General features: G+C 49.1%; 1 protein-coding gene across 1 annotated transcript; it reads right to left on the bottom strand.

Moving 5' to 3' along the window:
• Positions 1-3,559: 3,559 nt before the first annotated feature.
• Positions 3,560-11,120, bottom strand: KRT2 (keratin 2). The gene is made up of 10 exons (XM_059183573.1): positions 10,847-11,120; positions 10,500-10,813; positions 9,325-9,539; positions 8,920-8,980; positions 8,070-8,165; positions 7,268-7,432; positions 6,840-6,965; positions 5,798-6,018; positions 4,457-4,491; positions 3,560-4,359 (listed from the first exon to the last, which is right to left on the bottom strand). Exons 1-10 carry the CDS (start codon positions 11,118-11,120, stop codon positions 3,893-3,895), a joined length of 1,974 nt encoding a protein of 657 aa, XP_059039556.1. The 3' UTR covers positions 3,560-3,892.
• Between the last annotated feature and the right edge of the window lie 11,770 nt (positions 11,121-22,890).

The raw sequence follows: 22,890 nt of genomic DNA, 5'->3' as shown, positions 1-22,890 counted from the left end.
AGCACACACAGGGCTCCTTCCACCTGAGCTGAAGAGATAGCTAGAGATAATCTCATTCTGTCTCCTTGGGAAGAGGAATGGCTAGTCTGATGTTGCACAGCAATTACCTCCAAGGTGAAGGTCAGCATTTATTTTTTTTTTAATTCTGATTGTTTTTATTAAATTTAAAGTAACAGTCTGTTTATCTTATCAGTGAAGATGTTCCAAAAGTAACTGAAGATAAACACTTTTAGCTTGTAAGATGAAAGCACATATATTGCTGAATGGGGACACCATGCAACGGTTGTATTATATAAGATCTGTTCTTTTGCTACTCTTATTTTTTTTATTTTTATTTTTTTTTAATTTTTTATTTTTTATAAACATATATTTTTTATAAACATATATTTTTATCCCCAGGTCTGTGAATCACCAGGTTTACACACTTCATAAATAATTTTTTAATTTATTTTCAGCATAACAGTATCATTATTTTTTCACCACACCCAGTGCTCCATGCAATCCGTGCCCTCTATAATACCCACCACCTGGTACCCCAACCTCCCCCACCCCTGCCACTTCAAACCCCTCAGATTGTTTTTCAGAGTCCATAGTCTCTCATGGTTCACCCTTCCAATTTACCCCAACCCTCTTCTCTCTAACTCCCCATGTCCTCCATGCTTTTTGTTATGCTCCACAAAAAAGTGAAACCATATGATAATTGACTCTCTCTGCTTGACTTATTTCACTCAGCATAATCTCTTCCAGTCCCGTCCATGTTGATTCAAAAGTTGGGTATTCGTCCTTTCTGATGGAGGCATAATACTCCATAGTGTATATGGACCACATCGTCCTTATCCATTCATCCGTTAAGGGCATCTTGGTTCTTTCCACAGTTTGGCGACCGTGGCCATTGCTGCTATAAACATCGGGGTACAGATGGCCCTTCTTTTCACTACATCTGTATCTTTGGGGTAAATACCCAGGAGTGCAATGGCAGGGTCATAGGGAAGTTCTGTTTTTAATTTCTTGAGGAATCTCCACACTGTTCTCCAAAGAGGCTGCACTAACTTGCATTCCCACCAACAGTGGAAGAGGGTTCCCCTTTCTCCACATCCTCTCCAACACATGAAGGTCAGCATTTAAATCTCCCAACTCCTGATGAAAGGTCTTCCCCTTGTCACAGCAAAGAAGAGCTTGAGTATCCCCTTCAAGCAGACTTTCTGGAGGCGGGAAGCTGTCCAAGGACTCTCATCTGAGTTGAGAGGAAAGAAACAGTGTGGTAAAGGGGTCAAGAGGAAAGAAGCTCATTTGAATTCATACAAGAACTCACAGGTAGAGAAAGGAGGGAACCACAGTACAGGGCTTCCCAAGTACTCTGCCACATCATCAGAATGTAAATATTTAGCCCACTTCCTTATGGAAATAGAGCTCGTAAACCATTTTGCCTGTGCCCATCTCCCTTCTGAAGCCCAAAACCTGACAAGTCAGATTTGGTGGAAGACGAGCAGAGGTAGGAGGTGTGTGACCCAGATTCTGGACTAGTTTCCCGTGACACTTAGAGGGAAAGGAAAATCCAACCCCCAAAGCTGGTGCCTCACTCCACTACCTGCTTACAGCCAGATTTCTTTCAGACTTCAGGCCTGTGTCCCTCTGAGCTCATCTACAGTCTTGTTTTGCTGTTTTGGAGCCCAACATAAAAGTAACACGAGTCTGAGTAGATCCGAAGAGAAGGACTTCATCCCAGGTACGGTAGAAGTGAGGAGTACAAACCATAGAAGGGGTCAAAGGCTCATACCACCAATAATCTCAACAATTAAGATCGTTGAGAATAAAAGCTGCCACCTTACCTGCCTCACCTTCTTTCCCCTCAGAATGTTATCAGTACAGATTACTGTTCCCAAAGGTTTAAGCAGTGTGTGATTTGGGGAGTGGAGGCCCGGTTTCTATGCCCACCCTGGACTTCATCTGTTTCCTTACCTCTACTGGCAGCTCAGAATCACTGATGCCAAAGCTCCCTTCCAGCCCTAAATGTCTGGGAAACTAGCCCTGTTTAAGGCCATGTTCATGCCTGCATAGTAAATGTACTATAAAACAGCTAGACCCCTTGTCCTTTCCCTTCCCAGCTGACACCCTCACCTCCACAGACCTCCCCCACCTAACCAAGGCTGTGGCAGGCACAGCACCCTGGACTGATCAGCCTCAGGTACTGTCTGTCACCCTGTGGCTCGTAGCCTTCAGAGCTCTTTCTGTCCCACACCCTCAGACCTGGGGACAACTGGTCTGGGATCAGGTGAAACTATCTATTCCTTATTAATGTCTCCCTGATTTTCTTGAAATCATCTCAAGATGATGATGATCTTAAGATCATCTCTAGTGATGCAGAGGGGTCTCACAGACTCAACTAAGGCCTCACCAAGATTTTGAAACTAAAGTAAGATGAAAGAGGAGAAAATCCCCTAGGGTTTTTTTTTTTTTTTTTCTGGTTTTAAGCCACATCTGCTGCATTGAATACCACATACATATAGCTTGACCTGACCCAACCAAAGCTACCAACTCCCATTTGGGCAACTCTGGCCAGTTTAATCCCAACCTCAAGAGCCTAGCCCTTCCTCAGCTCCAGGAAGCTCCAGTGAGGTGACAGTCCTTTGTGGGAAAGAGGCTGAAATCATCCCAACCACAGAGGAAGTCTGCCCTGATTGGGATATCCAGGGCTAGGGGGTCTTAGAGGGCAGTTGGATGTGAGACAAGAAAATGGTCCAGTATCTGTTGGATATGTTGGGGGATTTCTCTGATGGAAGTGGAGAAATGTTCTGTGAAAATAGTGGTTATTTTGGAGATTACTTTATAGTCCTTCCCCAGAGACTTCCCCAGATCCTCTTCTTCAGCCTTCATCGAGAACTCCTGCCAAGGACTTAGGGCTTTAAGGGTGTAGTGTTCATGACCTAGGTTGAGCTAAGGGAATTTTACATTGGAAGCTCAGAGCTGCAGACAGCCTAGATGAAACTCCAGGGGCTCAGCTGATTTGCCCTGAGGAGAAGGGACCGCAGGTCAGAGCTCTTGTCAGAAGACAGTTGGGGGGGGGGGGGTGATGGGTGGGGGTAGTTGTGGGAAAAGCTTGTTAAGAGTGGCTTTTTCAGGGAAAGAGAATTTTCCACAAATCCCATCATCATCCTCCTGGCAATATCACAGTTCCCAGATCTGGAGAATACTTTATAAGAACATCACCCTCACACCCTGACTCCAGGGCTAGCCCCTCCTGTCTCTGTTCTTAAAGACTTCCAGAAAAAAATACCCTTGGCTTCTCCCAGCCACACTGCCTCAGGACAACATGTCCCTGCTCCAGGAAGCTTGTCTTTTATCACTTCCCAATCTCTCCATTTTCTGGTATCTTCAATCAGACAACAATGAGTAATAGCTCTTAGATACCCACTCCTGCCAAGGCTTGACATTAAACACACACCACATGTTATCCATTGCAAATGAGGTTTATTGTGCAGACACCAAGACCACAGAACTTCAGATGCAGAGCCAGCAAGGTGGGCTATATACACAGAAACATGTTTCTCTGGGGGCAGGGTCATGAGACAGGTACAGGCTTTGAGATGGGGCCCTTCACAGAATAGTCATCAGGAGAAGGACCCAAGTGGGCGATGCAAGGAGGGGCCAGAAAAGGGGCCACGGCAGGAAGTCCAAGCCCAGGCAGTGCAGAGCCTTCCCTAGGGTTCAGACAGTGTCACTGGCTCCAACTAATTGGTGTGGAGAGAAGATATTTCAAACATGGTATGTGGGCATCCCTTTCTTCCAGAATGCCCTCAGAGGTGGATCACGAGGTTTGACTTGCTGTCAATTGGATGTACAGAGACAGGCTTCTACATTCTAAAGCAGAAGAGTCAAGAGGGGAACTCCATCCTTATCTAAAAGAGAAGGTCACGCTGGAGCCATAACCTTCACCTGAGCCAGAACCCCCCTTTTCAGAGCTGGAACCCCCTCTAGAGCCACCTCCAGAGCCGTATCCCCCTCCAGATCCAGAGCCTCCCCCAGAGCCGGCACCTCCTCTAGAGCTGCCTCCAGAGCCATATCCTCCTCCAGAGCTGTATTTTCCTCCACTGCCACCTCCAGAGCCAGAGCCTCCTCTGGAGCTGCCTCCAGAGCTGTATCCTCCTCCAGAGCCAGAGCCTCCTCTGGAGCCCCCACCAGAGCCATAGCCCACTCCACCGCCACCTCTGGAGCTTGAGCCTCTGCCTCCAGAGCTGTAACTTGAACTTCCAGAGCTGTAGCCTCCGCCTCCTCCAGAACCGGATCCTCTACCTCCAGAACCATAGCCTCCAAAGCCAGTCTTGGAGGCCACACTCGAAGATACGCTGCTGCTGGTCACAGCTGCAGAAAAAGATGGCGTCCCCATGGAAATTATGACTGCCAACGCCTGTGTCCTCCTGACACACCCCACACAGGACAGGAAAACCTCACTACTTACACACAGTGACGTTGCTACTGAGGTCTCCAGACATCCTGTCAGGGAAAGAGAAAATAGCTCATGGCAGGGCCCTTAGGTTCCATGTACTTATTGTTCTAGAGCTTCCACCTGCAAGCAGGCACCTCGACCATTAGCCACCAGGACCTTCCAGAGCCGCTGTCTTCCGTGCTGCCAGACCACAGAGATGGGCAGGCCCCATGTTTGTCCACATGGCATAGCAGCCCAACGCATCTCAATTTTTTTCTTTTTTTTTTTTCTTTAAAGATTTTATTTATTTATTTGACAGAGAGAGAGAGAGAGATCACAAATAGCCAGAGGCAGGCAGAGAGAGATGGGAAAGCAGGCTCCCTGCTGAGCAGAGAGCCCGATGCGGGGCTTGATCCCAGGACCCTGAGATCATGACCTGAGCTGAAGGCAGAGGCTTAACCCACTGAGCCACCCAGGCACCCCCGCATCTCAATTTTTGGCTCAGATGAAAATGATCAAAAAGCAAATTCACTTCTGATGCACAACCCGTTTTTGTATGTAAATCCTTCAGAGGGTTTCTGCTATTCCGAATCCAGGCCACACTAGAAATTTTGAAACAAGTCTGCACTGTGAGCATCTAATTCAGAAAGAACTGCAACCCTGTACAACCTCCCCTATTCTATCCTCCTGCCCCACCTCCTTGGTTGCATCCGAAATCTTTCCCACTTCTTCCTGCTGGCTAGGGGTAGGGGGCATGCCCTTGCTCCTTCCCTGTCATGCTGGCTTGCTGGTGGCCTGAGCTACCTTGTCCCCTTCTGGTTGCTTCAGCCAGATAAAATCACTGGGGATATTGCTAACACAGACAAAGGGCTCAGACAAGGTCTTCAGACAGGGGAAGGAAAGGTTCCCTTTTGGGAGTTTGTCACCCTGGAAATCTGCACAGAACCAGGCCTGGCACCGCTGCCAGGGAACAGCCAGCCAGTCATGCCTCAGCCAGTCAGAGCCTTCCAACGTGGTCTCCTGGCTCTGGGTTACAGGTGAAGGGAAAAGACACCATGAACCCTGCTTACCCATAAGCCAGTGTTTCAGGCTGTCTAGGACTGACCTGTTAACACCAAATTTTATTTTCTCTTTCAGGAGAGACCAAGATTAACTTATTGCTTAGTTTAATATGGTTGGACAGTCATTCCTGTACTGATAAATCTACAACTGTACATACACTAAATGCTTTGAGTCATGAATGGCTGTTTGAGGAACATAGTGAGGTTAGCTCTCAGCTGTCAGAAGGCCCTGCTCCACCTCCAGCTGTCCCTGCCTTAGTCTTCCTTCCTGGTTCTAGGTTCTAGGAGCTTCGGCCTTCCCAGCGCCCCTCACCTGCACTCCTCGCCCTCCAGCAGCTTGCGGTAGGTAGCGATCTCCACGTCCAAGGCCAGCTTGACGTTCATGAGCTCCTGGTAGTCGCGCAGCAGTCGGGCCAGGTCCTCCCGGGCCTGCTGCAGGGCATCCTCCAGGTCAGAGAGCTTGCTCTGAGCATCTTTGAGGGCGTGTTCTCCCTTCTGCTCAGCATCTGCGATGGCTTCTTGCACACTCTTACACTGGGAGAGAGGGAGAAAAGATTTCTGTTGGTTATGGAGAGTGGAATCTGCCTGGCAGGTAGGGAAGGGAAATGAATGTGTTCAGGACAAATGAATGTGTGGGAAGCCAGACTCACTGGCCCTGGAAGGGTTGGGTCCCTCTGGAGCTAATGCGAGTCACAAACAGTGATGCTAAGACCTGCTGTCATCTCCAGGGCATCATCTTCCAGTCACCTCTGACTAGACCCTTATGCTTTCCCCATAATGACTTTTGTCCTCATAACACAGGACATTATCCTAGTTTACAGCTGCAAATGGAAACCTCGGATATCGACCACTTCATAGAACTTCTGCTGTCCCTGGAGTCAACTCTCCATCCCACGTGATTTCTTCCAAGCTAAAGTCCATCCCCTGGCCATCTCCCTGCCACAGCCATTGCCCTCCCACCACGCCACTGCTGGTGCTTAGGGTTGGCACCCAGTGCGGAGACTCCAACCCTCCCCCTGTCCAGCCAGATGACCTTGTGCTTTATTTGTTATCACTCCCTTTCATTTGTGGAAGCGATCTGAAAGGTAACACTGTACTTTCCCTGCACCGATCCTTACTTTGGAATCTCTTAGACCACCATAAAAATTGTTACAAGCCTTAAATTATGTTACACTCAAGATGTTTGGGATCCACATATGCTAGATTCGAATTTCTCAGGTTCTCCTCTCTCTTATTCTCTCTCACACACATACTCACACACTCCCACTCCCTACACACACACACACACACAACCTCCCATCCACATGAGCCCGGCTCGACCCCCGGAGCCGCACAGCCCTGAGGGCTGTGCCTACCTGCTTCTTCACGTGAGCGATCTCCCCTTGCAGCCTCTGGATCATGCGGTTCAGCTCGCTGATCTCCATCTTAACCTCCTTCAGGCTGTCTCCGTGTTTCCCTGCGGTCACCTGGAGTTCTTCATACTGTATGGGAAGAGGAGGACAGTGGCAGCTTAGAGGAAGCCTAGCTTGAGCCCAGGAAAGTCTAATACAGGGTGGGTCAACCAAGCTGCCTTTGAGAGAGGTGGGGAGCTATCTCATATCCCCAAAAGGACTCGGTGCCATTCTCAGTTGAGGGCAGTTGTGGTCCTGTGTTCACTCTTGCTTGGGAATGATGCCCAACTGCCGTTAGACAAAGGCACCCATCATCTCACGGATGCTCTCCAGCCAAGGTGAAACCCAGCATGTCAGACAGCTGTGGCTCTCTCTTCTCTCTGCATACTTACCTTGCTGTGGTACAGTGCCTCAGCCTCGGCCTTGCTCTTCTGGGCAATCTCCTCATACTGGCTCCGGACCTCAGAGATGATGCTGTCTAGGTCCAGGCTGCGGTTGTTGTCCATGGACAGAATGACATTGGTGTCGGTGATAGTCTGCTGCATCTGGGACAGCTCCTGCAACACAACAGGAGGTCTGGCCATGGCTTCCCTGCCCACAGACAAAGGCTGTGAGGAGGCATCTGCCTCCCTAGTATTAGGGAAATATAGATGCTCAGACTAAGTTAAGTGGGGTTCGATGGGTGGAATAAAAGTGAGACAGCCACCAATCCCAGGCCTCTGCCAAGGATGTCCAGAGAATTATGGGAGAGGAGCCTATTTCTGAGCCTCCTGCTGGATAACCTTCACCATTTAGATAGTTTTGTTAAGTTTGATGCCCCCAGAAAGAAACCTGTGAATGACAAATGTTTCAGAAGATATGTGTACACATGGGCATGGAGGAGTGGTCTGGAGTACATTAGACATAGGGATGGGAAAAAGATAGTGCTCTACCTAAGGGCAGCTGGACATTTGAGGAATGGAGTGGAGGGATGTTGTCCTGTGTTTCCTGAGCCTGCCTTCCTGTGACATCAGAGGAGATACTTCCTCTCCTCCAAGAACTATACCCCAGAAACCCCATAGTGGTCTAGAATGGTGGCAAGTGGGAGTCAACCAGTCCCTAAACCACACTCATCCCACCTTTTCACTCATTGGGAAGGACTGCTTTGGTGGGAAGGGTGGGAAGCAAGGGTCTCTCCAGGAGCAGCCTCCTTACCGCATCAAAAAGGAATTTAATGAACTCGATCTCCTGGGTCAGCACGTCTGTCTTGGCCTGCAGCTCCACCTTGGCCATGTAGGTATTGTCCACATCCTACAAAAAACGTGAAGGGCCCTCTGGCGAAGCTCACGCACGGCTCAAGGTCTGAGCCCCACCCTCTCTTTGTCTCTCTCTTCCACCCAGTCCCTGTCAGCTGCTCTCCAACACCCCAGGCACCCCAGTTGAGCCAGGTATCCACAATGTCATTTGGCACAGAGCCTACAATGCATCTCGACTAGGGGCCCCCATGCCCTCGTTCACTGATCACACACTCCCATCGGAGCTCTGGCGGGACAAGCTTTGTCAACCATTCTCTCCCTCCTGCTTGAGACACTGTGCGTTCCCACTACGGGACCTCTGTGGCTTTTAACAGTTCTCAACTCTCCCATCCTGTCTGTCCATCCCATCTCTCCTGATCTTCTCTAGATTTTACACCAAAGCTTCTGCCTTCTAGCCTGAACTCGTCAGCACAACAGACAATATCTTTAGACATTCTAAGGGAGGTCCATCCCTTCCTCAGCACTTTAGAAGAAAACTGAAGTGTTCTCTGTGTTTGCATCATGCACAGCCCAATATAGGCTTGAAGGAGGTTATTGGTGGAAATGCTCTGGCAAATGTGCAGAACAGCTCCAGTAGCTTGAACTGTAGAGACACTTGTTTTCAAGAGAACGAGCGGTGGACATGTTTCACCTCTTTCCCCTGGTTACTGCTGTTTCCACTCAGAGATATTCCCCAGCCTGTCTGCCTGGATCTGGTGGGCCTCTGAAGCCCCCTCAGTCCCATCCAGCCATGACATTCTCTTGCTCACCTTTTTGAGGGTCACAAAATCATTCTCAGCAGCTGTGCGCTTGTTGATTTCATCCTCATACCTGTAGGGACCCGGGGACAAAGCTGTTAGATTAGTTCTACTTTGTTTACTTTTTTCTTTTCCTTTTCCTACTGGACTCATCCCAAATCCTCCACTCCCTGAGTATGAAATACTCCCTCACTCTCCAAATGGAAACTGTGATGTCCCAAATAACGATGCATTTCTATAAATTAACTCCCAAACGTGTGAAGAAAACATGAACTCTAAAGCCCTCAATGTCTTCCTCACAAAGAATTGGCACACACAAATTATCACCGCAAACGCAAGGGGGATATGAGTGGCCTCCTAGAGGAAAGAGCGGATGGCTACTATCGCTATTTACTCAGCATTTACTCGGCCACCTACTTCTTCTTAAAATCCTCAACAAGATCCTGCATGTTGTTCAGCTCTGAATCTTGGGATGTTCGTTCTGCAGAGAGCGTATCCACGTATTTCTTCAGCTTGGCAATGTACGCTTGAAAGATGGGCTCCAGGTTGGTGGTGCGGGTGCTCACATCCAGCTGCTGCAGCAGCTCCCACTTGGTCTGCAGCACCTGGTTCTGCTGCTCCAGGAACCGCACCTGCAGGGACCAGAGGAAGAGTGCAGGAGCTCTGGAATGCCCCTCCCACCAGCAGGCCTCATTTGCCAGAGACAGCCCTGACCCTGCTTCAGGACATAAGGAAGTTTACGTGACTTGGTGCTCACAAGATGGATGCTGGATCCAGCCCGAACTCCCTATCTCCGCAGACTCCTAATGTTACATCTGGTACTTTCCAATGCAGAGAACTCCTTTTCCTAGTACACCGCCCACTATCTTATTTGCAGCTGCTCCCAAGACTCCAGGCCATTTCCCTCTCCCATTCTGGTTGAATTCCCGGCAAGTCCCAGAAAGTCTTGGGCAAACCAAAAATAGGCATCCACTGGCACTGCTCCTGAAGGTGCTAAGTGTGAGAGCACCACAGGGCAGGGCTCCTCGGGCTGATTTTTAAGAGCCTCATAAATTTCTTAGGCAAGTCCATCTGCCTTGAAACAGGATAAGATCCTGGAATGCTCAAAAGTGACACCCACAAAGATGCTACAGGTCACAAAACTGAGAATGCTTCTCTTGAAGGCAGGAATTTCATTCGTCCCCAAGCAGGTTCAGCTTTCCAGAACTTAAGAGAGTGATAACTTCCAGGGAAGGAAAGACTATCTCAGAAGATGTCTTGCCAACTTCTTCCAATACCTGCTGCCACTTGGCCTGACTCCTCAGTCCATTACTTGTCTAGATCAGTTTTCCCATGATTTTCAGTATTTTCCAACAATCTTACTTATTTAGGCTGAAACAATAAAGCCAAAGGCATCCATAATTCCTAACTGCAGACTATTTCAGAAGACACAGCTCAGGAAGACAGCATCTTTCCCATTTGGGAGATAAGCCATGCTAGCTGGACTACATCAAGGGCTCCTAAAAGAAATGAATCTCTGCTGTTTACTTTCCAGTGAGCAGTGGAAGTAGGGCATCCTGAGCATCAGACCGAGCCAGCTTCTCATGACTCACCTTGTCAATGAAAGAAGCAAATTTGTTGTTGAGCGTTTTGATCTGTTCCCGCTCCTGAGACTTGACATTCTGGATCTCTGGGTCAATTTTCACATTGAGAGGCTGCAGGAGGCTCTGGTTGATGGAGACTTCGTGGATGCCTCCACCAGGGAATCCTCCAGGCCCAACACCACCAGGACCCCCAAAACCTCCAAAGCCACCACCTCCAAAGCGTCCTCCGCCAAAGCCGCCTCCACCGAAGCCACTGCCTCCGCCAAAGCCGCCTCCACCGAAGCCGCTGCCACCACCGAAGCCGCTGCCGCCTCCGAAGCCGCCTCCACCGAAGCCAATGCCGCCTCCAAAGCCACCTCCTCTGCCACCAAATCCACCACCGGAGCCAAAGCTTCCACCTCCTCCAGCCACACTAATGGAGATGCTCTTGGTGCCTCCAAGGCCAACAAGACTCCGACTGCCAAAGCTGCCGCCATAGCCCCCTCCGCCACCACCATGGCGGCTCAAGCAGGAGAAGCTAGAGGCCGATCTCCGGCTCCCACCGGAGACAACAGCTGAACCGCTGCTAAAACCCCGGAATCCTCCTCCTCCTCCTCCTCTTCGAGATTTGCACGAGATCTGACAGCTCATGATGCCTCTGCCCAGCGAGGAAAATTGAGGTTTCCGAGATGAGTTAAGGCTGGAGACTATGCTCTGCTGTCGGGAGACTGTCAGGGTCCCCTTTTATACCTGCCGACTAGGTGTTGGTGTGCATGGGTGTGGACACACTTTATGCATGGGTTTGGTCTGCCTGGAAGCTACGCCTGGTTAGTGATTATCAAGAATAGCCATTAAAAATCTACTAATCAGCTCCATCCCAAAACTTGCTTTGACTGCAAACTTCTCCTGTTTATCTGGGCATCTGTCATGCAATTCGATTTTTGTGAAATCATCAAAAGAGGAGATCAGGACGTGGGTTTCTCAATCTGAAAAATAGACCTTCTGCAGAATGCTGTTCCCTGCTCTGGACCAACCCAAAGGAGGGCAACTACCACCGGGCCTGTGCCGGCTTGCCACCCGATGAGGCTGATGAAAGAGGTGACAGGTTTATTAACTTCATGGGGCCCCTCAGTAGCAGCTTCAGAGTCCTTGCTTCTCTCCCTCTGCTCCAGGAAGAATGTCTACAAGTGCTTTCGTGGAGTACAAATGTCACGTGGGCAAGTATTCATACTCTTACAGAAAGAAGTTGGCTAGGATGCTTCAGAAGGGTTATCATTTTTCAAAGTATCTTAAGTCCTTCCACCCTACTACACCAGGAGCCAGTCACTAAAAAGAGGAGAATTTTCTTTCTTGCAACAAAAGTCTTTCCAGCTATCAACTCTGTCATTTTTCGATTTGAAAACCCAGAGGATGAGGGACTTAGGAAAAACTTCTCTATTCCCAGGTCTGTCTGACTCTGGGTACTCAAAAGAGGTTGCCATCAAAGGCTTTCCATAACTCTGAGGTCCAAGGGTATATTGATGTAACTAGTCACTAATCGTGGATTATCGGGTGATTCTGCTGAACATCCAGGAAGTCTGACTTCTCAAGATTACCAGGGATGGATGAGTATCAGAAAACACATTGAGTCTCCAAATGCAGAGAGCTTCCACACCTAAACTCAATCACAGTCCTTCCTTTGCCTGTGTAGCCAGGCACATGCGTCCTGGACTGGAACTTAAAGGTCAGATGGTCTAACTGTGAATTGCAGTTAGTGATTTCCTGGCTTTGTGACTTTAAATTCAATGTTGAGGCTCTGTACTCTTAGCTATAAAATGGGAAACTCACACCAAGTTTTCTGAAAACCATGACATGATACAAATGTTAGGTATCACTATTATTTTGGGTGAAACAAACTATCTCCTCCTTTCTGGTGCTAAGGGCATGCATTCCATGTAGGCCCGTGAGTTACAAAACCAGAATTTCTCAGGGCCCAGGAGAAAGAGAGCATAACATAATATAACATAACATAACATAAAAAACTTAAATTTTGGGGGTGGGCGGTTGGGTGAGCCTGATGATGGGTATTATGGAGGGCACGTATTACATAGAACACTGGGTGTCGTTCATAAACAATGCATTCTGGAACACTGAAAAGAAATTTTTTAAAAATAAATTTTTTTTTAAAAAGAGCATACTGCATGATACTTTATTAAAGATACATACATCACAAGACCAAAAAAACCATAAATTTTGAGTTTAAGTCTCAATTTCACTGTATCTTAGTTAAATGACCATGGATCATTCAAAATGCTCTTTGAGCCTGAATTTCCTCATTTCCAAAAGCGAATGAGAAGAAGAATATGGCTAGTGCAAAAACAGAACAGAGCCTATATGCATGTGCTAAATGCAGCTCCTAGTTAGTAGCAGAAACTCGGAAAGTGTCATTTTCCTTCCCATATCCCCTCCCCTCAATCTCCAATCCTGTGTCTTAGCAACAAGGCCAGAGCAGGAATGAGGGTGAAGAACAGGGAGCTACCGGTTCCTGTTACTTGCTTTGCAGTAAGAGAACGCTGAACGAAGCAAGCCCATATGCCACTTTGGTTTTTTACCCCAATCTGGCTTATATAATCATAATCATGCCAATAAATCCTGAGGCTGAAAGATTTGGAAAGAACCTCAATCCAAAGTCAAATGTGTCCTTATCTGTGGCTATCTGAACAACGCCCTAATTGTCCATTACTCCACCATGACTGTGCCCAGGCCATGCCAGCCTCAGGATTGTCTTAGTCCCTCTGTGAAGGAAAGGAATGGACATTTATCGAGCATCTATTATGCCCCAGGCTTGTGCCAGGCAGACAATCTGCATGTGTTCCTGCTCTGTGATTCTGCTTTTACTCCGAGTCTCCCTTCCCATTCTCTCTACTGGATACCTTCCCTTTCTAGACCTATTTCCAGTTTTTGAAAGTCAAGTTGAGAAAGGAGAGTCCTCCTCTTCCCTTGACTTTGATGTCATATACCATTTTACTTCCATACTTTTCATACCTTTTACATAATGTCCATGTGCGTAAATATTAGACAGCATTTTATTTCCATTATTTCTAAACTTCACCTTTTATATCACCTCAGTGTGCTCATCCAAATAACATGTCCCACATTCTCTCTAAGGCAGTGCAATGGAAGTGAAGACTCAGTTCTGGCTGTGACTTAGCAGCTGACTTCAACTGTGATCCTCAACGCCTTCACCTATAAAATGGGAACATTTGCTCTGGATCCTGACTATAACACAAGGATGTTGACCTGTTAGTATAATGAGCTTTAAGCTTTGCTATCTCTGATAACAGAAGAGGGATCATCCTGCAGGACAAAATCCTTCTTTCAACATGCTGCTGGCAAGCATAGACCCCTAAATGCTTCCCCTCATAAGTTTTCAAAAGCCTCTAACCTGGCCAGTGGAACAGAAAGGCAAGCCGCCAGTGTGAAGGGAACCATTCAGCCAGTAAGAAATACACATGTATGCTGAGGGCAGACTCTCCTAGCAGGACTGAATGCCCCTCCCGCCCCTGCCACCTCCACCCTCCACACACTCCCTTGGACCTCTCTCACAGCCTGCCATGTCCTCCTTATGCGGCAAGGAGCCACATCCCTGGACGTGAGCTAAGGTCACATTCATCTTTATCCCAAACCTCCAACCACTCAGCACAGAGCAGGTGCTCAGAGAATAAGTCTAGGATCCAATAATCATGCTTAGGGTTTGGGATTGGGAATTAGCAGCCTTCCCTGACACTGGAATGTGATGCGACCAATGCTTGAGTCTTCACCTGTTCCTCAAGGATTCCACCTGGACCTTGTCTCAGGCTTCTGACTCAGCCCGGTCAGGGAGGGGCTCCCCTCCACAGACCAGCAAGGTGAGTCTCTCCTTCCAAGGACTCAAGTATCACTGAACCAAGCTGCTGAAACCAAGTGGTTAGATTTCAAACACAAAACATAAAAAACAAACCCTCCTCTTCCAGCCCCAGGTGCTGATTTCAGGGTGCTCTAAGGACTAACAGCCAGGCAGAACCCAATAGTTTCAAAATGTTCAGAAAGCACACAAGCTGGAAATAAGGCATCCACAGGCCAGCTTACAGCAGAGATCTGTAAAGGCAGCAGATGTCCTATCCCATCCTCACACTGGTTGCTAAGTGGGGAGTACTCCACCAGAGGGTCTAGATGATGTTCCAAAGCCTGGTGGCTCTGGGACCAAAGGTATTTAGGACAGGAGGCTTAGAGGCTCCTAGCGGGAGCCACCCACTCAGTATCTCCTCGGGGACAAGTCATTGTCAATGATTATCTTAACTCTGCTCGCTCATTTCCCTAGTCCCAGGGTCATCCATTCAGCCTTAACTGCTCCTTTCCTATCTGATGTGTCCTTTTTGGTTGTTGTTGTTTTTTAATTTGACTCTTTTTTTTTTTTTTTTTTTTTTTTTTTTTTGGCCATGAACCCCATGACTGTTGATTTGAAGGTTTGAAGGTGTCCCAGTCAAACTGATTGTAAGAAGCCAGGCTTGTAGACAGCCAGGCTCCCACACCATGAAATGCCCAACACTCTACATTGTGGACCCATTTTGGAAAGCAACAGAAACAGAAAGGATAAGGGCAGGGACACTGCCCAGGACACAGCAGGGCCTCACAGCATGCTGCTTGAACTCCAGCACTCCAACAATCACGAAATGAAACTTCCAGCCTAGTGCCTGGCACACAGTGGACACTCAACAATGTCACTTCCTTTCCCACTGCTGTGGCCATAGAGGTCACATGTAATTCTCATTTTCTATTTGGGAACTTCCTAATTCCCAGGAGACCTGCACCAGACAGTGGGAAGTTACCCCCTCCCTGCTCCATTCTCCACGGGGTCAGAGCCTGGGGCAGGGCACACGGTCAGTGCCCAGGGCAGTGCACGGGGGTCGGTGCCCAGCTGCATGAACTCAGTGCTGTTGTGGCCACCTACACCTTATGGGGGCCAATGTCTGGATGCTTCCAAGCTGTCTGGTTAGTGATACCACTCTGGCACTTCTGCCTGTGTGTTCTCACCTGCAACACGTCTTCAATCACAACACAGAGAGCGGGAAAATGGGTCTTCATGGAAAGTTCTTGCTGTTCCCAGCCCCACCTCCCGTTTGGGACTGTTTCCCAGGCCACGTTTTCCTCCCACGCTGGCACCAATGTTCTTACTCTTGCCAGTTAACCATATAGCCACCCCAGTATGGAAGGACAGACAGCCATCAGATAGTCCATCCCGCCCTGGTTGTGATTTCAGGAATGTGGGGGCGTCACAGATACACCACTCAGGCCTTCCTCACAGTCCAGAGTCCTCCAGGCTTCCCCAGACTTAATGCTGTCTCCCTCTTCCCTACCCTTCACTCTCTGGGTGCCTTCCCGCTAATCTAGTATTACCCTGCTGCCATCCGCCCTCAGCGCCTCTACCTAGACATCTGCCAGTTCTTCAGCAGTGCCCTTGCACGGAGCTGTCAGCCCACACCTGTCCTCCCACCTCCAGCCCCCGCCTCACCCCTCCCCATTATTAAAGCTGCCCCCTCCCGCATGTGACCCCTTTTATTTCTTTCAAGGCTTCCCATGTTGGCCTGGCAGGAGGAGGCAGGTGAAGAAATCCTCCTCCTCAAAAAATGAGAGAGAGAAATGCATGAAAACAAAGGGAATTGTGGAAGACCAAACAAATCACCTCTTATTTCAAGAGATTCCTGCTCCTCAGTGTAGCAACAAAACTCTTCAAGACGCCTCAAACCTATGGCTCTGGGATGCCTCATTTGGAAGGAATGGCCAAAGGGCTTGCTTCTGGATGACCTTCTTGACACAGGAATTTTTAGTAAGGAAAAAAAAAAAAAGATAACTGTTCAAAATTCTTAGGCCACCTTTTTTTTTTTCCACAGCAGAAACCATGGGTCTTCCAAACTCTTCTTTAAGAACCTTTTGGGTTAAAGCCTCTGCCTTCAGCTCAGGTCATGATCTCAGGGTCCTGGGATCAAGCCCCACATGGGGCTCTCTGCTCAGCGGGGAGCCTGCCTCCTCCTCTCTCTCTATGCCTGCCTCTCTGCCTACTTGTGATCTCTGTCTGTCAAATAAATAAATAAAAATCTTTAAAAAAAAAAAAAAAGAACTTTTAAAACTTAAGAAAAGCAAGTGAAATCATTGCTAATTCAACTGTAAATGTCTAATAGGATGAATAAAGCCATTCTTTTATTTTAAGACTTTTACTTATTTATTTTTTTGAGAGAGAGAGCGAGCATGAAAAGGAGTGGCAGAGGGTAAGATAGGAAAGGGAGAAGCAGACTCTGCTGATCAGGGAGCCCGATACAGGGTTTGGACCCAGGATCCCAGGATCACGACCTGAACTGAAGGCAGACGCTTAACCAACCGAACCACCCAGGCGCCCTAATATAACCATTCTTTCTAGATGTGTTACACTCGTGATGCGAGCTATAGTTGTATGAGCCATGGGTGCTCTTCAAAGCCGGTCAGGTAGTCAAAGCAGTATATTTGTTTCTATTTAGCAGTACTTTTATGAGGGAAGCTTTGTGACAAACTGGAAAGAGCCTGTTGGGTTGTACATGTTAAGTTCCTCTGCCTAAAAGTGACTGTGACCATGGCATCTGACCCCTCTTGCCAGGCTTCCCCTTTCTCACCTGCAGACTGAGTGGTGGAAACCAAGAGGACTGGGAAGAACGTTGGAAGTGGAGCCAGAGGATCTGCATTCTCTTTGCAGTCCTGTGACCGACTGACTCTAGAACCTAGAGGCAGCCCTTGACTCTCTGAGCCTTGATCTTCTCATCTGCAAAATAGAGACATTGAAAAACAGACCTGGAAGGATCCTTTCAGTTCAGAAGTCAGCCCGTGCTTCAAATGGACATGGAGAGGTAAAGCCCTGTGAGTTGAGGCAAAACTCTGGGAGAACCTGGAGAACAAAATGTGCAGACCCAGACCTTTCATTGATCTTCTCACTGAAAATAGGGCAATGGCAGGAGGGGAGGAGGAGAGGGAAGCTGGAGAGGAAGGAGAAGGTCAAACAGGTATGGCTTCAGCTGGTGAAGGAGAGCTTTGTCAGCAGGCAGGAGCAGAGCTGCCCCTGTAGGCTTGGGGAGTTGGGATCTGAGAGATGCGATTTCATTCTGTCTTGAGCATCACCCCTTCCCAGAAGCTCCTCCAGAGTTTATATCTCTGTTTTTCAAAGATGCCTAAAAATAGAGTTGCTAACAAATATTTGTGTCTTTGAAGTAGCATTTCACCACCTCCAAATGCCAAGCACAGCAGCTAAAGCCTAGGTCTGCTGCTTCTCCTTCCATTCCCTGTCCTGGGCATCAGAATTCACCAACAGCCCCGGGAGCAGCAGAGAATTTAGCCTCTCCTTCCAGGACCCCCCATTAGCTAGTCACAAATAAGAGAAGTCCATCTGTCTGAGATTTGGAGCCCTTGGAATGTGAAAGCTCCAGGGTCTCTCTCCTCCCTTGGGTGGAAATACCTTTGCCGTTTCCAGCATTTGTCTAACTGCCGACTGGGTTTGCAGGCTTCAGTGTTGTATCTCTTCCACACACAGCAAAAGCCAGAAATGGGAATGTCACAGGACCTGTCAACAAAGATGCCAGGGGGCAGAGGTGGCAGAGGAGAATCTATATGGACCCCACCTTCCCCACCAGGCCCCCAAATCAGCATTTCAGCTGCCCCCTAGACACCAGAGGGTAATACACTGACTGTTTCCCAGGCCCCGTCTTGCAGGGAAGCTCTCAGACAGCCATGCCCTCTGGTCAAGTCCTGTCCTCCAATGACCCATTACTCTGTTCATGGGTTTGGCTCACTGTCTATACAACTGAAGTCCCCATGGGGCCAGGATAATGCCCATACTTCTCTATGTGGGCTTAGCTCCATGCTGTTCACTATTAAGCAGAAGCAATGCTCTGGCAAGAATGAAAGATGAAAATGACATTGTGGTAGGGCTGTCTAGGTGAGCCTATGACACTTCCCGTTGCCCTATGCCATGTGGGTGCTCACCAAGCACACATCCTCCCATCCGTAGACAGCAGAAAGGAGGGTAGGAGCCACCAGGCGAGGCTTCCTTGGGAGCAGGAGACACAGTAGCTGGAGGCACTGACCCTCGGAGGGGAAGGGGGTGGGGTGTCTGCCTGGTTTGGCCTCTTGGCAGGATCTCAATGTCTCCCATCTGCACTTTGTTTGGGAGATGCTTTCTCATTCCTCACTCTATTCCCCAGGGTATAGTACCAGACAAGGAAACTGAGGCATGGAAGGGTTTGCTGTAAGGACACAGGCTTTGTGCTCAGAACACATGCTGTTGTTCATCACAGGGATTCCCAGTGTCACTCCAGACACCAGAGGGCCAATAGTCTGGAATGAACATCCTCCGGGCTCCTCTCCACCCATCCCACTTCCCCAAGGAAAGGCTGCTCTGAATCCCTCTTTGCTGGAAAGCTTTTCAGATTGACCCCAGGAGTGCCCCCCCACCCCACAGCACTGCACTCCCATGCCCTGTTGCACCTGTGCCTTGTTCCCCTCACTTATTTATGGCACCCTTTCTCAAGTGGTAGCCTCTCTCAGCACAGACTCCCAAGCTGGGTTCTTAAGCATGGGTCTGTGGTGCTATCCATACAGAGACCATGACGGGGGTCTGGGCAGTTCTTACAAAGCTGTGTTCTTACAAGATGCTTGTATGGGGCTGTGCCGTTTCACTGAGGAGACAGGGTAAAGCTCTTCCTGAGTCTCTGCAGGGCCCATGACCCAAATATGTTGACACACCACTGTCCTCAATTGATCTAACTTCCTGTGTTTCTGTGCCAGGCCTTGACTCCCAGAACTGGACTCGGCACCATGTTGTCTCAAATGTGCTGACTAACTCGTCTCTCTCAGGCCACTGCTTCACAGTGGCACAGGGGAGGCGAGAGAAGAGGACTTTTCCAGGCTTTCTGTCCACACTCAAGGGGGTTGAGACAGTGGGCAGGGAGCAAGGAGGAGGATCGGATGTGCATGTGGGCCGAGGAGGTTGGGGGGGAGAGAAGGTGTATGATAGATCATCAGACAGAGATACAGATTTAGGGGGAGGAGTCAAGATGGCGGAGAAGATCATCAGACAGAGTGCGAGAAAGAGGAGTGGTCTCCTCCCTCCTCCCAGAGAATGGGTGAGTCACCAGCTAGAAGGAACAGGACAAATATTAGCCTCCTTCTCCTCCCTTCTCAAGAGTGTGAATTCAGCTCACAACCCCTGTGGTGTGTTACTGCAGGAGACAGCAGGGAAGGGCCAAGGGTCTCGCTGAGAACAAGTTTCAGAGGCCCCTCGAGCTGCTGTCTTTGGGCACAGAGGTGCTGACAGAGCAGTGCTCCGGAGGCAGTGCTCCGGGGCGAGTGGGAAATAGGAGTAAATGAAGCACACAGGTGGGGAAGTTGCCACCTATGCTGTATCGGGGCCACCAACCCCCCCCAGAAGAATGGGTCTCAGCACTTGTGGGGAGGCTGGGAATTAGAGAGTGTCCTGAGGCCTGGAGGGCCATCTGGGGGCAGACAGGGGGGTGGCCGTGACTTCATGGGTGAGTCCCCCTGGGAGGAATGGCAGGGCAGCAAAAAAACAGGCACTGAGGAGCCTGTCCTGCTGCTAATCTCAATGCTGTTGAAAGAAGTGCCTGGCTGTCTACACAGTATTTTAATAGCTCCCACACCCTTGGGGTTTGATGTCTTACTCACCAGCTGTCCTCCTCCCGTATTTTCCACTTCTCTGCTTCCCTAGAGCAGCAGCTGGGAGATTGAGTTGAGCATGACCCCCAGGATACCCTGAACCTTCCTAACCCTTGCTCCTGAAGAAAGTTCCCTCAGCCCCAGTCCCCAAACAGACCCCAGCTTGGGTCCGGTGTCCTGGCTCTCCTAGGAGCAAACTGCTTCCCAGACAGCAACCTGGAGAACCTCACAGTCCCGCACTCAGGCTACTTAGATGGCCCTGGAAAAGCAGGCTTTCACTTTGCCTTAAAGTTCAGACAACCACCTGCCAGTGGGGAGCAGTCTCCATCAGCTTCTCCCAAGAGCCAGGGACAGGAATAATGCTAGGCAGTGAAGGGGAGGGATTTAAGTTATACTACTGCTGAGGCTGGGAGGTGTCCTCACTGGGGTTTTAGCAACAGCACTTGGCTCTCTGCTTGACACTGGGGAAAGCAGCCTCCTCTGTGCCCAGGCAGACCAGGGGCCCTTCAAAGAGCATAGGGAACAATGCTCCTTTTCAACCATTGTGAGGCTCCTGGTAGGGAAACAGCATGAGAGGGAACTCCTGAGACTGGGTCCAAGGTCAAGCTGCCCTGTTCTAACTGGGTCATAGAAACTTGGGCTTCCAAAATGGGGCCTTTGGGAGCCCCTCCTATCCCTTCGGTCTTCTCCTCTCTCTCTGACTCCATGGAAAAAGTGACCATGGTCTCCGAACAAAAAAAGATTCTGAGCAGGGTGCCTGGGTGGCTCAGTAAGTTAAGCGTCTGTCTTCAGCTTGGATCATGATCCTGGGGTCCTGGGATGGAGCACCATGTTGGGCTCCCTGCTCAGTGGGGAGTCTGCTTTTCTCCCTCCCTGTCTCCCCCTGCTTGTGCTCTCTGTCAAATAAATAAAAACCCTAAAAAAAAAAAAAAAAAAAAAAAGGAAGGAAGAAAGAAAGAGAGAGAGAGAGAGGAAGGAAGGAAGGAAAGAGGGAGGGAAAAGAAAGGATTCTGAGGGACTCTGTGTTCAGGGGGAGAAAAGCCATGGTGATAAGTGACCCCCATGGAGTGCTGTGTAACACATAAAGGCTACATCACACGCTGGTTATGGACATGGATATGTGTCACACACCTTCAGTGAATCCCAGCCCCACCACTTATCAGCTCTGTGACTTTAAGAGGGTTACCTTCCCTTTAGTGGCCCCTATTTCCTCATCTGTAAAGAGGGCAAGATGGTGGTCTTTACTTCAGAGAGTTGACATGAAAATAAATGGAATAATGTATGTGGCACTTAGCACAATTTCCAGCAGGAAGCACATGTTTCTGCTTTCCCATTGCCCACAGCAGTTCACAGATGTCTAGAAATGTCAACACTGTGGTGAAATAAAATAAATAAAATAAAAGTAACATCACCACCCAACCCTGCTCTCAAGACCACCACCCAGTCCCCTGCTCCTTATGCTCCTGTCCCTTCTCCAGCTGGATCCCCACTGGCAGTCAGCTCAGCCCCACTCAGGTATTAACCAGCCACTCATTGCAGAGCTAGAGGTATCAGTTCTAGGAAATGAAACCACCCCGTGGATGAGTACTTCTTTTAAAGGAAGATTCTTGAATGCTCCAAGACCCATAAGAACAAAGCCATAGGGAAGAATGAGAGACAAGACTACACCGTGGTCCCCAAGGAAGCAGCCTTCTCCAGGCACTCCAGGCTGCCCACTGGCCCCACTTCTCACTCAAGAGCTTTCTCCAGGACGAAGGACTGTAGTAGTGATGCGCCCTCCCTGTAGCAGATCAGATTGCCCTCACAGATGTCACTTCACTTTCATAATCTCCTGAAGTAAGCAGGGCAGGTACTGTTATGCCCACTTCACACGTAAGCAAACTGGGCCTCTAAGGTAGTAAGAGAGTTGCCTGCGGTCACCAGGTGAGTAATGTGGCAGACTTGGAACTTGTACCAAGTCCAAGCAGGCTCCACATCCCTCTGTGAGCCCCACGTCTGCTCACTGCACCCTCTTCTGCCTAATGCCTGCTCCCCACACAGAGACTGGAGGAGAGTTCTCTGCCCCTCTGAAAGGCTCTCCACTCTGCTCCAGTATCTGGATTAACAGCTCAGAAACAGGTTAAAAACCACCCCAACTGATACCTTCATTTGTGAGAAGAAGCAAGCTCAGTGACTTGTCAAGGTCCCGTGACAGAGGAAGAACCCACCCCACAAGCCCTGCCTCAGACCCACCTACCCCTGACAGCACGGAATTTCCAGCCAGAAAACGCCTCAGGTAAACCAGCTGTGAGGGCTCAATAGATACCACAATCAATGCTCAATTACCCACAATGAAGGAAAATAGGAAGTAAATAGGAGTTTCATCCTTTCCAGGATGTTAAATCTTTCATGGTAACACTTCCCCCAGGCTGTTAAGGCATCAAACCACCTCCTCCTTCCTATCCACACCTCTATGGATGGCCCAGGAAGAGGCTAATCGGTTGGGTCCAGGGGCAAGATCATCCAACCCTCACTCCATCAGACATTCAATAAAAACAAGCTGGTGATCGTCCTGCCACAGGATGCACTGCATTTCTCGCCCTGGTCCTGCCAGGGACAGTCCTCCCTGTGGTAGCACGTGGTAGGTCACAAGTACCAATGAGGAGGCATGAGGCTCCTACTACAGAGCCTTGCCTCAAAGGCTGATGTCCTCACCATGGAAACCTTGTTT

Source organism: Mustela lutreola, chromosome 8, assembly GCF_030435805.1.
Source record: "Mustela lutreola isolate mMusLut2 chromosome 8, mMusLut2.pri, whole genome shotgun sequence".
Lineage (NCBI taxonomy): Eukaryota > Metazoa > Chordata > Mammalia > Carnivora > Mustelidae > Mustela > Mustela lutreola.
This window is presented reverse-complemented; position numbering and strand designations above follow the sequence as displayed.